We start from the raw sequence: 18,170 nt of genomic DNA, 5'->3' as shown, positions 1-18,170 counted from the left end.
CAAGTTAAACTGTGAAGATTCCTTAGGCCCAAAAGCCTATTTCTTTTATTCCTGTGTGGTTAAATTACAGAGCCATTTTATCTACTTGTAAATAAAAATTCTTTTGTAATAAAAATGTTTCTTTCCAGTTTTTTTTTGTTTTTGTTGCTGCTGTTGTTAGTTTTCTTTTCAGTTTAAAACTTTTCCAGCAATCTCTTAATACTGACAACCCAGCACTTTGTTTTACTTTTAACTAGAAGTAAGACTATCATTAATAATTTGCTCTGGGTAATGGCTATTTTTATTTTGAGCAGTGAAGCTGGGAAGAAAAATTAAAGGCTCAGATTAAAGTAAAACTTGCCTACTGGTGTCTTTTGAGCAATCTTAAGTGTTAAGATGGGTCCAAGGAACTAAAGATAACTCAGTTTCTGCTGCCTAGTCAGTGTATTGTTTACAGAGAATTTTAAATCGGGGCTGTTTCATACATACCAGTTGTGTTTAAAAAGTATAGCTATGAATAGTTATATGATACCTAGCAGTTTATTAAATAATACTTAGTAAATTATCATATTTGAGCCTCCTAATGGCCTTGTGAGATGCTGTCACCTCCATATTATAAATATGAATCTGAATCTCAGAAGGGGTTCAAGATCACTCAAATACATGAATTCCACTTCTCTGCTTCAAATCTCTGCTTTTTCACATTTCATGGCAAACAGATTATAAAATCAGTCTAAATCAAACCCAATTCTGTTTCATTAATGGTCTCCAAAGTCAAAAGTTCCTGTTAGGTAAAAGACCAGGACACCAAAAGAGTGTCTAACAGGCTTTTTAATGGTGAAGCGCTCCCGGGCGGGGTTCCTGGACCCGAACGAGGCAGGTCGAGGAAGTCCGCGCCCGGACCGTGTTGGGGGTGGTTTTCATACATTCGTCGCGAGGGATGGTCAGGCTAGATGGACGAGGGTTCGGATAGGTCGCCAGGCCAAGGCTTAACGGGCTGACAGGTCCTTCTACATGGCTGGGGTGGGGTGGCTTTAGCTGGCAAAGTGTGCTGTCATTGGTCCCCGGGATCTGGGAGTCTCCTTCCATTAGAGACCTCCCCACCAGCGGAGGAGAGAAAGGGGCGGCCCAGCATGGCCCCCGGGGTCCGACCTTACCGTTCCCTCTCTTATTATGCTTCATTGGCTTCAAAAAGGTATTGCTTATTGTGTTTTTGGAATCATTAGGGTCCTATCTGTTCTTTTCTTTGGAGCTAAATTAGTCAAGTGCAGATCCTGAATTTATGGAGTGAAATAATGGATTTGAGTAATACAAGGAATATAATAGTATACAGTTCATTTTATAGCAAGGGCCTACCTGTGATGAAGTTTATTATAAAGAAAAATAATTTTAAAGCTAAAAAGGGTTATGATTCACAATAAAACTACAAAAAGTCCTGCAAGTCCTATTCCTTATTTATTGATATTAACTCACATGATAGCTGATCACAGATGTTCAAAATAATCACAACAGAATTCTAATTAATTTCCTTTTACATTCAGTTCAGTTCAGTCACTCAGTCGTGTCCGACTTTGCAACCTCATGGACAGCAGCATGCCAGGTTTCCCTGTCCATCACCAACTATTGGAGCTTACTCAAACTCATCCATCAAGTCAGTGATGCCATCCAACCATCACATCCTCTGTTCCCTTCTCCACCTGCCTTGAATCTTTCCCAGCATCAGGGTCTTTCCCAAGAAGTCAGTTCTTCACGTCAGGTGGCCAGAGTATTGAAGTTTCAACTTCAACATTGGAAGGACTGATTTCCTTTAGGATTGACTGGTTTGATTTCCTTGCAGTCCAAGGGACTCTCTCAAGAGTCTTCTCCAACACCACAGTTCAAAAGCATCAGTTCTTTGGCACTCAGCTTTCTTTATGGTCCAACTTGCACATTCATACGTGAATACTGGAAAAACCATAACTTTTAACTAGATGGACCTTTGTCAGCAAAGTAATGTCTCTGCTTTTAAATATTCTGTCTAGGTTGGTCACAGCTTTTCTTCCAAGGAGCAAGTGTCTTTTAATTTCATGGCTGCCGTCACCATCTGCAGTGATCTTGGAGCCCAAGAAAATAGTCTGTCACTGTTTCCATTGTTTCCCCATCTATTTGCTGAAGAGATGGGGCCAGATGCCATGATCTTAGTTTTTTGAATAACTCCTCACAAACTCATCCCTCAATAACTTTAGATTAGGGTATAAAATGATTGGTAGTTCAGTTAATTCTCTGGCCTACATCTTCTAAAATGAGTGAGACAAAATTCCAGTCTTACCACAGAAAGAGAAGATAGTCAGGAGGTGACTACCCTGTGACCAGTTGATACTTTCTTAATTCATTGTATGATATACATTTTGTTTGTAGTAATTGGTCTGTCCTGACTGTCTAACGTGTGAACTGTTTCTTTTCTTTTTCTTTTTTCACCTGTATTTTTATTCTCAATAACTTTTTGTAAAAGCCTGAGTTGTTTGTTATGTTGTTATCTTTCAATTCTTATGAATATTTAAAACTTTGTGTTATTTCTATATCCTATAAACAGTTGTTTTAACTATCTTAGTTCTAGGCACAGACAGAGTGGAGCAGATGACCAAAACTTACAATGACATCGACATGGTTACACATCTCCTGGCAGAGGTAGGAATGTGTCCTTTTTCTCCAGTACAAAAAGTAAACCTTGAAGATCATTTAGGAGCTATTAAATTTGCACATCAATGAAGAATGATGATGTCTTTGCCCTAGGTTGTTCTGTATAAGGTTGTTACAGCTAGAATAGCTCAAACCAACTGGCATTCCAAAGTAGAATGGCTCCTGAAGTTTATTTTTATGAAGTTGCACAGCACTTAATTGTTTATTGTTGTGTTATAATGATGCTGGCTGGCTTCACTGTCTTAGAAAAGCAATCTTTAAAAAAATATGTTTTCTTAAATAAATCCTTGCTGTCACTTACCCTGAAACAGAGCTCCCATTCAAGAAGCAGCTCATTTGCAAAGAAATACCAACAGTTTGGAGCACCTTCCCTTTTCTACTTTCTTTCAGGCTATTATCTGAGCCCTCTTTGTCCATGACATTTTTAGTATATATAGTGTATCTCTTCTGAGTGGTGGTCTTAGAGAGCTCTCCCTATGCTTAAAGTTCAGTTGATCTTATGGGAATTATCTTTCTCTTTGAAGTACCCGTCTCCTCACATGTCCCCCTCACCCTTGGCAGCTCCCCAGAATAATTTTGTATATGTCACTTAGCCTATATTGAAAATGAAATAAGTGGGCCTTGAAATTTAGAGATAACCCATCTACCAGTTTTCATGTTACTATGGAACAAAAAGAAGCTTAATTTTATTTGCAGTGATTAATGTGAGCATAACCATAAACCATAAGGCACTTAGATATTTTAATATATTGATAGTTTTCCATCCTACAGAATACAAGCCTCACCCCTACCATATAGAGGGAATCCCTATGCCCTTGCTAAGTTATTACCATCTACCCAGACAGAGTAACTCTTGGCTTGGGCCTCCCTTCATCATTACCACCAATTTCTTTAGACTCCTTTCTTCTCTATACTCTAAGAAGAACCCTATAGCCTTGAAATGTCCAATCTGTTATATCCCCTATTTTATTTCATATCATGATCTTATACCAGTTGACAATAGGCTTCTTGATTATGCTTTCTTCTGAGCCTCTGGCTCTGAATGCATACAAGCTTTGCCTTGATTTTCAACATGCCTACTGTATCATTACCCTGCTCAAAGACAAATGCATTCAACAAATATATATTGGGCTTTTACTGTGGGTCAGACCCTGTCCTCATTTTTAAAGACTATATTGGTTTTCTAAGTTTCCAAAGTCATAAGTTTAAAGAGAGTTGCTGTATCCTGATTAATATGATGATCAATAAATCTCACTTAATATTAAGAAATACTCTCTTGCATTTATAACTATGGTGGTCATCCATTTGACCACATATTTTAAACACCATTTGTGTGTCAGGCCCTGTATTCGTTTGTATATCTGGGCATTAAAATGGACCTTGATGCTTTCTAGGACATTGCTTTTAATGACTGCAGGATTTTTAAACTACTACTTAATTTTGTCTGTACTCAAGAGATGTATTTGGTGTTTTAACAGAGGGATCGTGATCTGGAGCTAGCTGCTCGAATTGGACAAGCTCTCTTAAAGAGGAACCATGCCTTGTCTGAGCAGAATGAAACCCTGGAGGAGCAACTGGGACAAGCCTTTGATCAAGTATGTCTTGGATCAAGTATTTGCAGCATGAAACAGTTAGATTTGGGAAATGGAGAATTTATTTTCCCGGTGTCCCTGAAATGATGACAATAGGTAGACAGATAATACCAGCACATATTAACTGTTGGTATCCATTGAACTAACCAGTAGAGAAATTAAATGTTAATGTACAGAGGAGTACTCATGTGACTCTACCTTAGTCTATAAAGTCTATATTGAGTACCTACAGTACTTGTGGCATCCTATTTAGATTCTAATGGCTTCCCTGATAGCTCAGTTGGTAAAGAATCTGCCTGCAATGCAGGACACCCTGGTTCAATTCCTGGGTCAGGAAGACCAGCTGGACAAGGGATAAGCTACCTATTCCAGTATTTGGGGGCTTCCCTTGTGGCTCAACTGGTAAAGAATCCACCTGCAATGCAAGAGACCTGGGGTCGACCCCTGGGTTGAGAAGATCCCCTGTAGAAGGCAAAGGCTACCAACTCCAATATTCTGCCCTGGAGAATTCCATGGACTGTATAGACCATTGGGTTGCAAATTCTAACACTTTATCCTTACTCCTTCATGTAGACTTTTTGTATTATCTTATCTTAATGTTTTAAAATACACCCCAAAGTAATAGAACCCAAAGAAAGTATCTTTATTCAAAAACCCAAACAAGAAAAGGAAAAAAATTTTAATTTGTTATCTAGTTTCATTTACATTTTACATAAACACGTCGTGTTTAGTAACAGTCAAGCCTTTGAGTTTAAACTACAAATTCCCTAGAATTAAAGTTGGTAAGTCATATAGAGTTACACAGCATAAAAATACAAACCTTTAGAGGTGGTTGGAAGATGGTGGAGGAATAGGACGGGGAGACCACTTTCTCCCCCACAAATTCATCAAAAGAACATTTGAACGCTGAATAAATTCCACAAAACAACTTCTGAATGCTGGCAGAGGACATCAGGCACCCAAAAAAGCAGCCCATTGTCTTCAAAAGGAGGTAGGAAAAAATATAAAAGGTAAAAAGAGAGACAAAAGAGGTAGGTTCAGAGATCCGTCCCTGGAAGGGAGTCTTAAAAAAGAGAGAAGTTTCCAAACATCAGGAAACACTCTCACTGGCAAGTCTGTGGCGAGCCTTGGAACCTCAGAGGGCAACATAACCTGGAGGAAAAATAAATAATTAAACCCACAGATTCCATGCCCAACGGTAACTCTCAGCAGAGAAGCAGCGCAGACCCCCGCATCTGCCACTAGCAAGCGGGGGCTGGGGAGGGGGGTGTGGGCTGCATTGCTTAGAGTAAGGACCAGGCCTGAATGCCCCAAGGGCAATCTGAGGGAACTAACATGAGATTGTAAACCAGACTGTGGGATAGCTAACCCGCAAAAAGCCCTAACTTAAGACACCGCCAGACCCACTCACAGAACAAAGGACTGACTAGAGCTACGCGAAAAGCCCTAACCTAAGACACTGCCAGGCCCACTCACAGAACAAAGGACTGAGCAGAGCTAGCCGGCTGTGGACTGGCCCATACCCTGCCGGAGACAGGCAGGCGAGGGCAGTCAGAGCCGGAAGGGGGCAATAGCAGACACAGAGGCATCCTATACCAAACTGCAAGCAGGCTTCTTTGCTAACCAAGACTTCTTGGGATTCTGGACGGTCGACATCTGCCTGAGAATGTGCGTCAGTTGTACACCCAGAAAACCGAGCGGCAGGGACGGGGGAGGCGATAAGTTACAGCAACCACACTCACCAAACACCTGGTCACCTGAGCTGCTCAGACTTGGGAAGGGCACAAAACGCAGGCCCAACCGAGTCTGCACCTTTGAGGAGTACCTGAGTACCTGAACCTGAGCGGCTTAGACTTGGGAAGTGCATACAACCCAGGACCGGCCTCAGACAGTTCCCGGCAGAGCAACCTAGAGCCTAAGCAGTGTAGACAGGGAAAGTACACACACCGTGAGAGGGGCAAACCCAGTGTGGCCGAGACACTGTGAGCACATGCCAGTGTTATTCATTTGCAGTGTTCCTCCCTCCCTACAGCACAACTGAACAAGGGAGCCTAAAAAGTGTCCACCACCGCCCCCTTGTGTCAGGGCGGAAGTTAGACACTGAAGAGACCAGCAAACAGAAGAAGCTAAAACAGAGGGAACCACCTTGGAAGTGACAGATGGAGAAGTCTTGAGCCTGCTGTAAGAATAAAACTGAAAAACAGAAGCAGGAGGCTTAAGTCCAAATCCTGAGAATACCAGAGAACTCCTGACTCCAGGGAACATTGATCGATAGGAGCTCATCAAACACCTCCATACCTACACTGAAACCAAGCACCACCCAAGGGCCAACAAGTGCCAGAGCAAGACATACCACACAAATTTTCCAGCAACACAGGAACATAGCCCTGAGCTTCAATATACAGGCTGCCCAAAGTCACTCCAAACCCATTGACATCTCATAACTCATTACTGGACACTTCATTGCACTCCAGAGAGAAGAAATCCAGCTCCACCCACCGGAACACCCACACTAGCTTCCCTAACCAGGAAACCTTGACAAGCCACCCGTTGAACCCCACCCACAGCGAGGAAACTCCACAATAAACAGAACTCCGTAACTGCCAGAATTCAGAAAGGCCACCCCAAACACAGCAATATAAACAAGATGAAGAAGCAGAGAAATACCCAGCAGGTAAAGGAATGGGATAAATGCCCACCAAACCGAACAAAAGAGGAAGAGATAGGGGATCTACCTGATAAAGAATTCCAAATAATGATAATGAAAATGATCCAAAATCTTGAAAACAAAATGGAGTTACAGATAAATAGCCTAGAGACAAGGACTGAGAATATGCAAGAAAGATTTAACAAGGACCTAGAAGAAATAAAAAAGTCAATATATAATGAGTAATGCAATCAAAAACACTCTGGAGGGAACCAACAGTAGAATAATGGAGGCAGAAGATAGTGTAAGTGAGATAGAAGATAGAATCGTAGAAATAAATGAAACAGAGAGGAAAAAAGAAAAACAAAAGAAATGAGGACAATCTCACAAACCTCTGGGACAATGTTAAATGCCCCAACATTCGAATCATAGGAGTCCCAGAAGAAGAATATGAAAAGAAAGACCATGAGAAAATACTTGAGGAGATAATAGTTGAAAACTTCCCTAAAATGGGGGAGGAAATAATCACCAAAGTCCAAGAAACCCAGAGAGTCCCAAAGAGGATAAACCCAAGGCGAAACACCCCAAGACATATTATTAATCAAATGAACAAAGATCAAACCCAAAGAAGAAATATTAAAAGCAGCAAGGGAAAAACAACAAATAACACACAAGGGGATTTCCATAAGGATAACAGCTGATCTTTCAATAGAAACTCTTCAGGCCAGGAGGGAATGGCAGGACATACTTAAAGTGATGAAAGAAAATAATCTACAGCCCAGATTACTGTACCCAGGCAAGGATCTCATTCAAATATGAAGGAGAAATCAAAAGCTTTACAGACAAGCAAAAGCTGAGAGAATTCAGCACCACCAAACCAGCTCTCCAACAAATGCTAAAGGATCTTTTCTAGACAGGAAACACAGAAAGGGTGTATAAACTCAAACCAAAAACAATAAAGTATATCAATGGGATCATACTTATCAATAATTACCTTAAATGTAAATAGGTTGAATGCCCCAACCAAAAGAAAAAGACTGGCTGAATGGATACAAAAACAAGACCCCTACATATGTTGTCTAGAAGAGACCCACCTCAAAACAAGGGACACATACAGACTGAAAGTGAAGGGCTGGAAAAAGATATTCCATGCAAATAGAGACGAAAAGAAAGCAGGAGTAGCAATACTCATATCAGATTAAATAGACTTTAAAACAAAGTCTGTGAAAAGATACAAAGAAGGACACTACATAATGATCAAAGGATCAATCCAAGAAGAAGATATAATAATTATAAATATATATGCTCCCAACATAGGAACAGCGCAATATGTAAGACAAATGCTAACAAGTATGAAGGGGGAAATAAACAATAACACAATAATAGTGGGAGACTTTAATACCCCACTCACACCTATGGATGGATCAACTAAACAGAAAAATAACAAGGAAACACAAACTTTAAAGGACAATAGACTAGTTAGACCTAATTGATATCTATAGGACATTTCACCCCAAACAATGAATTTCACCTTTTTCTCAAGCGCACGTGGAACCTTCTCCAGGGTAGATCACATCCTGGGCCATAAATCTAGCATTGGTAAATTGAAAAAAAATTGAAATAATTCAAGCATCTTTTCTGATCACAATGCAGTAAGATTAGATCTCAATTACAGGAGAAAAACTATTAAAAATTTCAACATATGGAGGCTGAACAACACGCTGCTGAAAAACCAACAAATCACAAAAGAAATCAAGAAAGAAATCAAAATATGCATAGAAATGAATGAAAATGAAAACACAACAACCCCAAACCTGTGGGACACTGTAAAAGCAGTGCTAAGGGGAAGGTTCATAGCAATACAGGCATACCTCAAGAAACAAGAAAAAAGTCAAATAAATAACCTAACTCTACACCTAAAGCAACTAGAAAAGGAAGAAACGAAGAACCCAGGGTTAGTAGAAAGAAAGAAATCTTTAAAATTAAGGCAGAAATAATGCAAAAGAAAGAAAAGAGACCATAGCAAAAAATCAACAAAGCCAAAAGCTGGTTCTTTGAGAGAATAAATAAAATTGACAAACCATTAGCCAGACTCATCAAGAAACAAAGGGAGAAAAATCAAATCAATAAAATTAGAAATGAAAACGGAGAGATCACAACAGACAACACAGAAATACAAAGGATCATGAGAGACTACTATCAGCAATTATATGCCAATAAAATGGACAACTTGGAATAAATGGACAAAATCTTAGAAAAGTACAACTTTCCAAAACTGAACCAGGAAGAAATACAAAATCTTCACAGACCCATCACAAGCATGGAAATAAAACTGTAATCAGAAATCTTCCAGCAAAGAAAAGCCCAGGTCCAGATGGCTTCACAGCTGAATTCTACCAAAAATTTCGAGAAGAGCTAACACCTATCCTACTCAAACTCTTCCAGAAAATTGCAGAGATAGGTAAACTTCCAAATGCATTCTATGAGGCCACCATCACCCTAATACCAAAACTTGACAAAGATGCCACAAAAAAAGAAAACTACAGGCCGATATCACTGATGAGCATAGATGCAAAAATCCTTAACAAAATTCTAGCAATCAGAATCCAACAGCACATTAGAAAGATCATACCTCATGACCAAGTGGGCTTTATCCCAGGGATGCAAGGATTCTTCAATAACCAATCAATGTAATACACCACATTAACAAACTGAAAAATAAAAGCCGTATGATTATCTCAATAGATGCAGAGAAAGCTTTTGACAAAATTCAACACCCATTTGTAATAAAAACCCTCCGGAAAGCAGGAATAGAAGGAACATACCTCAACATAATAAAAGCTACATATGACAAACCCACAGCAAACATTATCCTCAATGGTGAAAAACTGAAAGCATTTCCCCTAAAGTCAGGAACAAGACAAGAGTGCCCACTCTCACCACTACTATTCAACATAGTTTTGGAAGTTTTGGCCACAGCAATCAGAGCATAAAAAGAAATAAAAGGAATCCAAATTGGAAAAGAAGAACTAAAACTCTCACTGTTTGCAGATGACAAGATCCTCTACATAGAAAACCCTAAAGACTCCACCAGAAAATTACTAGAGCTAATCAATGAATATAATAAAGTAGCAGAATATAAAATCAACACACAGAAATACCTTGCATACCTATACACTAATAATGAGAAAATAGAGAAATTAAGGAAACAATTCCATTCACCATTGCGATGAAAAGGATAAAATACTTCGGAATATATCTATCTAAAGAAACAAAAGACCTATGTATAGAAAACTGTAAAACACTGGTGAAAGAAATCAAAGAGGACACTAATAGATGGAGAAATATACTGTGTTGATGGATTGGAAGAATCAATATAGTGAAAATGAGTATACTACCCAAAGCAATCTATAGATTCAATGCAATCCCTATCAAGCTACCAATGGTACTTTTTACAGAGCTAGAACAAATAATTTCACAATTTGTATGGAAATACAAAAAACCTCAAATAGCCAAAGCAATCTTGAGAAAGAAGAATGGAACTGGAGGAAACAACCTGCCTGACTTCAGCCTCTACTACAAAGCCACAATCATCAAGACAGTATGGTACTGGCACAAAGACAGAAATAGAGATCCATGGAACAAAATAGAAAGCCCAGAGATAAATCCACGCACCTATGGACACCTTATCTTTGACAAAGAAGGCAAGAATATACAATGGAGAAAAGACAATCTCTGTAACAAGTGGTGCTGGGAAAACTGGTCAACCACTTGTAAAAGAATGAATCTAGAACACTTTCTAACACCATACACAAAAAATAAACTCAAAATGGATTAAAGATCTAAACATAAGACCAGAAACTATAAAGCTCCTAGAGGAGAACATAGGCAAAACACTCTCTGACATAAATCACAGCAGGATCCTCTATGACCCACCTCCCAGAATATTGGAAATAAAAGCAAAAATAAACAAATGGGACCTAATTAAAATTAAAAGCTTCTGCACAACAAAGGAAACTATAAGCAAAGTGGAAAGACAGCCTTCAGAATGGGAGAAAATAATAGCAAATGAAGCAACTGACAAAGAATTAATCTCAAAAATATACAAGCAACTCCTGCAGCTGAATTCCAGAAAAATAAATGACCCAATCAAAAACTGGGGCAAAGAACTAAACAGATATTTCTCCAAAGAAGACATACAGATGGCTAACAAACACATGAAAAGATGCTCAATCAACATCATTCATTATTAGAGAAATGCAAATCGAAACCACAATGAGGTACCATTTCATGCCCGTCAGAATGGCTGCTATCCAAAAGTCTACAAGCAATAAATGCTGGAGAGGGTGTGGAGAAAAGGGAACCCTCTTCCACTGTTGGTGAGAATGCAAACTAGTACAGCCACTGTGGAGAACAGGAGATTCCTTAAAAACCTGGAAATAGAACTGCCATATGACCCAGCAATCCCACTGCTGGGCATACACACCGAGGAAACCAGAATTGAAAGAGACACGTGTACCCCAATGTTCATCGCAACACTGTTTATAATAGCCAGGACATGGAAGCAACCTAGATGTCCATCAGCAGATGAATGGATAAGAGAGCTGTGGTACATATACACAGTGGAGTATTATTCAGCCATTAAAAAGAATACATTTGAATCCGTTCTAATGAGGTGGATGAAACTGGAGCCTATTATACAGAGTGAAGTAAGCCAGAAAGAAAAACACCAATACAGTATAGTAACGCATATATATGGAATTTAGAAAGATGGTAACAATAACCCTGTATGCGAGACAGCAAAAGAGACACAGATGTATAGAACAGTCTTTGGGACTCTGTGGGAGAGGGCGAGGGTGGGATGATTTGTGAGAATGGCCTTGAAACATGTATATTATCATATGTGAAAGAAATCGCCAGTCCAGGTTCTATGCATGATACAGGATGTTTGGGGCTGGTGCACTGAGATGACCCAGAGGAATGGGATGGGGAGGGAGGTGGGAGGGGGGCTCAGGATGGGGAACACATGTAACCCCGTGGCAGATTCATGTCAACGTATGGCAAAACCAAGACAATATTTTAAAGTAATAATTAAATAAATGGAAATTATGGGAAAAATAATGCAAACCTTTAGAATGAGAATTTGAAGTAAGGCTCTATTGTGATATTTTGAGGTTTCTTTTGTTTTGTTTTGAACCCTGAATATGTCACCTTATGTGAAATTTCCTCCTATATTCCTATTATATTGAATATGGAAATTGACCTTTCTTTTCACCTACTATAGAAAAAACTATGTTCATTGAGTTAGTGCTCTGAAATTATAGCTCAGGAAATATATGAGGTTTTTCACTCTCTTTTTAGCTCTTATTACTTTAATCAATAGAACCTAGAAGCTGATTTTATGATTTTGTTTTATGGTGAGAAATAGTTGCCCCATGAATTAGAAGGTATATTACTTGTAAATAATGTAAAATAAAGACTGTCTTGTAAATCAAGCCCTTTTGATGTGCAGGTTAATCAGCTGCAGCATGAGCTGTCCAAGAAAGATGAGTTGCTTCGAATTGTCTCCATTGCTTCTGAAGAGAGTGAAACTGATTCCAGCTGCTCTACACCTCTTCGCTTCAATGAGTCCTTTAGCTTATCTCAAGGTTTGCTGCAATTGGACATGCTGCAGGAAAAGCTCAAGGAACTGGAAGAAGAGAATATGCTTCTTCGATCCAAGGCACAGTCAAATTATTTCTCACTCTCCTTTACCTTAAAGGCTATAAAGTTTAGGTAGTATTGGGGTGAAATATGGCATAACTAAGGACTTGCTATTGACATTCCAGTGGGGGTGGGGTGGGTGGCAGCTAAGACACAAGTGATTGATTACCTTCCACTGTTACTTAGAGCCCACTGAAAAATGAATAGCAAGCTGACAGGTGAAAGAGGGGAAACCACAGCATACAATATATATGTTGTAGAGTTTACACAAATAGCTAAATCATTACACCCAAGGTAAGAACTGTATTGGAAAATGTTTCATGAGCTTATATAATGGGGGAGGGTCAGAGAATGGATCAAAGCAGTGCTACTTAAACAAGTGACATTTTAGTTGAGGCTGAGGATTAGCCTATCAGAGATATGATGGAGAGCAGGGGCTGGAGGTGGAGATGTGCAAAGGCCCTGTAAAGAATAAGGGGGAAATGTTTGTCATGTCCTATTCCATAGTCTTTATTTTGCGATAGATAAAGCTTTATGAGTTTTTGTTTTCCTTTGCAAGTGATGAACTTTCATCTTAAATTAGTATTAAAAGTTTTCTTTAGTTAATACTAGAAAATCATTAGAAGATATTATCACATACTGATATTTTTTCCCTTGAAGGCTTGTCACATAAAGACAGAAACTATTACCTATGAAGAGAAAGAACAACAGCTTGTCAATGATTGTGTTAAAGAACTTCGTAAGTATTCATGTGTTCTGTTTTATAGCCTCTGGGTTATTCTTTGGTGGTGTATCACTAACTCAGAAATTAGATCAATGATTTCAATAAAAGCAGGTCAAGAAACAATTTAAATAGTTACGGAAAATCTTGGAATATAACATTGAGCCCACAACTCTAAATAAAGTTCCATTTATATTTTTAAGAAATATATTTGTCATCATTAAATAAAGACCTATATTTCTGCCTGTTACAGCATATTAAAATGAAAGGAACCAAAACTCTTATGTTGTTGGGGCAGAAATAGTCCTGTAGAGAATATGATTGCCAAAGTCAGGAAACTGATTAGTAGCACAACTAGAGCTTAAATGATGGTGTAAAATATAACATTCAGTGAGTATTTGCTAAATGCGAACTGTGTTTCTATAAAGAAATATATTTTGCTTTCATGTATTATTACCTAAAAAAAGTATATCAGTTGGAAAAAGATCAGCTTTACTAGAGAAAAAGTTTGAATCTCTCTATAAATGTATATAGCCTTTGTTATATTTGTTAAGTTTGATTTTCATTTCTTTGGGGATCTTATTTATATCCCTGACGATTATTCAAAAACATAGTGTCTCAGCACTTGGAAACATATATAATTCACTTGTCTTTTTTCAGCTTTATCCTTCATAAAGAAAAAGACAGAGGCAAAATCTTTAGCTTGTTTGCCTTTGCAAGTTATCTCTTTTTGGCTTCAGTGCCTCTTATTAAATTCCCAGCATTTGTCTATTTCAGAAGAACCTTCAGTTTTCTCTGTTGGTTTATTCAGGTTTATTATTTTAAATTTATGTTAAAGAAAAATCAATTCATGATAGCCCAATGCTTGTTACAAAACAGGATTTGGCCCACAAGCCATAGTTTAATGTCCTATGTTTATATTAATTTTAAAATTTTTGTTTTCCAGGTGAAACCAATGCTCAGATGTCCAGAATGACTGAAGAATTGTCTGGGAAGAGTGATGAACTGATTCGATACCAAGAAGAGATTTCCTCTCTCTTGTCTCAGATTGTAGATCTTCAGCACAAACTTAAAGAAGTAGGTTCATTCATTCAACAGATGTTTGTTAAGCACTGACCCAGTACTTATGCACTGTTAAGTGCTAACCAAAGTAAACATAGTCCCCCCCTTTTACAGTGCTGTAGTCTTTCTGACTGCTGTTTTAGTCTTCTGTCATGAAATAACTACTTTCAAATCATTATTTCTTTCCATTAAATGGAATTCTCTTTTCCTCAGAAAGTTGTGATATGAACTACTGACTCATGTTCTTTGTCCTTTAAACACCTTGATAGATTTTGTATTCTGCCCATTTTATTGCTATTGTTTGGCTTTTGAAAGGTTAGCTTTTGCTATTCCTCTAGACTGTCCCCTGGAAAACATTCTCCAGACGTCTTAAAAAGAGAGTAACCTCTGTTTTATGTGGGAAGGCTTCATATGTCTCTTTTAATATGTTGTTAGCATGTGATTGAGAAGGAAGAACTGAGACTTCACCTCCAAGCTTCCAAAGATGCCCAGAGACAATTGACGATGGAGGTAATGAGATCTTCCTTTATCTTGTGTAATATGGGCGAGAGGAATGAATAGTTTCTTTCTTCTTTGTGAATAAGAATGATTAAAGATGATTACCAGGTTTGAAATAACCACAGAAGATTAAAATGCTATTATGAGATCTACAAAATAAAGCTTTTGAAAAATTCTGTCTCTAAAACTAATAATAACGTGACAACATCTTTCTTAGCAGGGAAACCTTGAGATTATAAGATTTTTTAGGAATGTATGACCCCTTTACAGGTCTCTGTTAACTAACCCAACAGTTTTTAAAATAAGGCAATCTCCATTTTTAATGGGCACCTCTAGCCCTAGTGATGCTGATCATCTAGTCCACATAATACATACACTTGAAGAAATTTTTGAAGTTAAAATGTACTCTGAAAATTATGTACTGTTTTAACATGCTTATGTATTCTAACTATAAAGGAAAGTTTCTGAAACAAGGGAGAAGAAACTACCTGTTTTATGTCGATTGAGTACCCTGACATTTTTTTTTTTTTTTAAAGATTGTATTTATTTATTTATTTTGGCTGTGGTGAGTCTTCATTGCTGTTTATGGGCTTTTCTCTAGTTGCAGTGAGCAGGACCCACTTTCTAATTGCTGTTGCTTGCATCTCATTGTGGTTGGCTTCTGTTGTTATGGAGCATGGGCTTCAGTAGTTGCAACTCATGGGCTCTGGAGCTTGGGCTCAGTAGTTGTGGCACATGGGCTTAGTTGCTCCATGGCATGTGGGATCTTTTTGGACCAGGGATTGAACCCACTGTCCCAGCATTGGCAGGTGAATTCTTAACTGCTGGGCTACCAGGGAAACCTGCACCCTGACCTCTTATAGACTTGATAGACTTGATCTTGTCATTTGCAAAATTCAGAGAGATGTTGAAAAATACACATATCTAATGTTGTGCTAAACTAACTTGACCATAGCTATTATACTTCCTCTACAAGTTGTTTTTTTTTTTTTAAATAAGCATTAAATACTGAATTGACAGCTATGGCTGTCTCAGTTACTTTTCACATTTTTAGGAAATCATGTTTGTATATAATTCTGGCCAAGACACCTCTAAATCTGGCAGCTGGAAATATATATACTTTCCTTGCTTAGGCTGTTTCAGAGTCTTTGTAGAAAATTTAAATTCATAAAGTTGGTCCTCTGGGTAAAATTTAAACTTATCTCAATTTTTTTTTCCTATTGTCACTTTGGAATATAATAAGGTACACTAATCGCCCTCCAATCTTTCAGCTGCATGAGTTACAAGACAGGAATATGGAGTGTCTGGGAATGCTACATGAATCTCAAGAAGAAATAAAGGAACTTCGCAGTAGATCTAGCCCTGCAGCTCATCTCTACTTCTCTCAGCCATATGGAGTTTTCTCTGGGGTAAGGGACTAAGATGTATTTAAGGAAACTTGCATAAGATTTGATGGTCCTTGAGAGTAACAGGGTTGTAGGTAACCCCATTACCCCTTAATACTTCAATGTGTATGTATTAAAAAAAAGGACCCTCTCAAGGACATTCTCCTACCTAAGCACATACAACCATCAACTCCAGGATATTACCATTGATACAATACTATCACTGTCTCATCCACAGAGCCCATTTAAATTTCGTCAATTGTCCCAACAATGTCCTTTGAAGGATACATTGCATTGGGTTGTTACAGTCTGGGACAGTTCTTCTGTCTTTGTTTTGTCATCTATGACCTTTGTAGAATGTCTTCAGTTTTTATTTGTCTGTTGTTTCCCCACAATTAGATTTAGGTAATGCATTTTCAGCAGAAATAATGCCATGTTCTCCTCAGTGCATTGTATTGGGAGGCACACGTTGTCTTTTTTTCCCATTACTGATGATGTTAATTAACTTTGATCCCTTGGTTAAGGTAATATCTGCCAGTTTTTTTCACTGTAAAGTTAGTCATTGTTAATTAATTACTAGTTAATTGAATTAACATTACTAATTAACTTTGCAGTGATGAAAATTGTCAGATGCTACCTTAACCAAGTGATCAAAATAACTATTTTGGGGTGATACTTTGATACTGTTTAAATATTATGTTCCCCATCAAGCTTTACCCACTAGTTTTAGCACCCATTAATGGAGATGTATCTGACTCAGTTATTACTATGATGGTTGCTAAATGGTGACTTTTTCATTCCATCATTTTTTTTTCAGTTTTTTAAAATGGGCATTCTTTTGTCAGTTAGAACTTTTCTGTCTCATTTATTTATTCATTTGTTCATTTAGGTTATGCAGTATAGACCCATGAATTCCTATTTTCATCAATGGATTATAAGCCATTATTACTCTTTTTTATTTTGATACTTAAATTGTCCCAGATGTGGTCAGTAGGATCTCCTTCAGGCTCTTGCCCTTTCCCTGGCCCAGCCCTGAGATCAGCCATTCTCCAAGGAGCTCTGGTTATTTTTAGTGAGGAATGATACTTAGAATCCAAAATCTGGGTGCTAGGTATGCCTTGCCACTATAGTTATTATTGCTTTCAGTCCCTCTCAACAGATAGAGGTAGGAAATATGTGTATGTTCATATGCACCCATATAAACACATGTATATCTATCTTTCTATTCATATCTTATGTTTATATGCATATTTAACATCATGAGTTCACACCAGTATCGCCAATTCTAGTCATTGTCAGCCCCATTGAGTCTACCATCCGTGCTAATTGAATCTTCACCTTTGACCAGGGGAAGGAGAGGATTGCTGATTTTTATTTTAAACAATTTTTATATTGTAAAAGCTTTACATGTTCATTATAGAAAAGTTAGAAACTACAGAGAACCAAAAAGAAATTGTTAAATACTATCAAATCCTGACCTCCACAGAATCACTATTAACATCTTGGTTTATAGCCTTTCAAACCTTTTATTTTTGTGTATCTGTGTATGTAATACTTTTATGTATCATAATTGGCTTTTCCCATTGCTTCCTGTAAAAATATATGAAGAAAAAGTAGTCATTTCTTATATAAAAGCTGCATTTCCAGAATGTCTGTTTTCTTCCCCTGCATTTTAGCCTATAACTGTTTTCTTTTACTATAACACTGAAAGTATTGAATTCTGGGAATTCTACTAAATAATTGAAAGGTCGTTTATTTCTCTTAACAGACTTCTTAGTTAATCACTGTTAGTACCCTCAAACTCTTTTCTTAGGAATCTCTGGCAGCTGAGATTGAGGGGACCATGCGTAAGAAGTTGAGTTTGGATGAGGAATCTTCTCTCTTTAAACAAAAGTAAGTACAGA

At 37.9% G+C, this 18,170-nt stretch overlaps 1 protein-coding gene across 1 annotated transcript in view; it reads left to right on the top strand.

The window, feature by feature from the left end:
* Window positions 1-18,170, top strand: part of TRAK2 (trafficking kinesin protein 2) — an 84,837-nt gene that overhangs the window by 51,873 nt on the left and 14,794 nt on the right. The window contains exons 4-11 of the mRNA XM_069578000.1: window positions 2,570-2,646; window positions 4,137-4,253; window positions 12,410-12,619; window positions 13,261-13,339; window positions 14,268-14,398; window positions 14,819-14,893; window positions 16,153-16,290; window positions 18,080-18,159. Coding sequence (XP_069434101.1) covers window positions 2,570-2,646; window positions 4,137-4,253; window positions 12,410-12,619; window positions 13,261-13,339; window positions 14,268-14,398; window positions 14,819-14,893; window positions 16,153-16,290; window positions 18,080-18,159 — 907 coding nt within the window. The remainder of the gene's footprint in view (window positions 1-2,569; window positions 2,647-4,136; window positions 4,254-12,409; window positions 12,620-13,260; window positions 13,340-14,267; window positions 14,399-14,818; window positions 14,894-16,152; window positions 16,291-18,079; window positions 18,160-18,170) is intronic.

The sequence above is a fragment of the Ovis canadensis genome, chromosome 2, assembly GCF_042477335.2.
Source record: "Ovis canadensis isolate MfBH-ARS-UI-01 breed Bighorn chromosome 2, ARS-UI_OviCan_v2, whole genome shotgun sequence".
NCBI classification, from domain to species: domain Eukaryota; kingdom Metazoa; phylum Chordata; class Mammalia; order Artiodactyla; family Bovidae; genus Ovis; species Ovis canadensis.
Note: the sequence above shows the minus strand (reverse complement) of the source record. Positions and strands in the feature narration are given on the sequence as shown.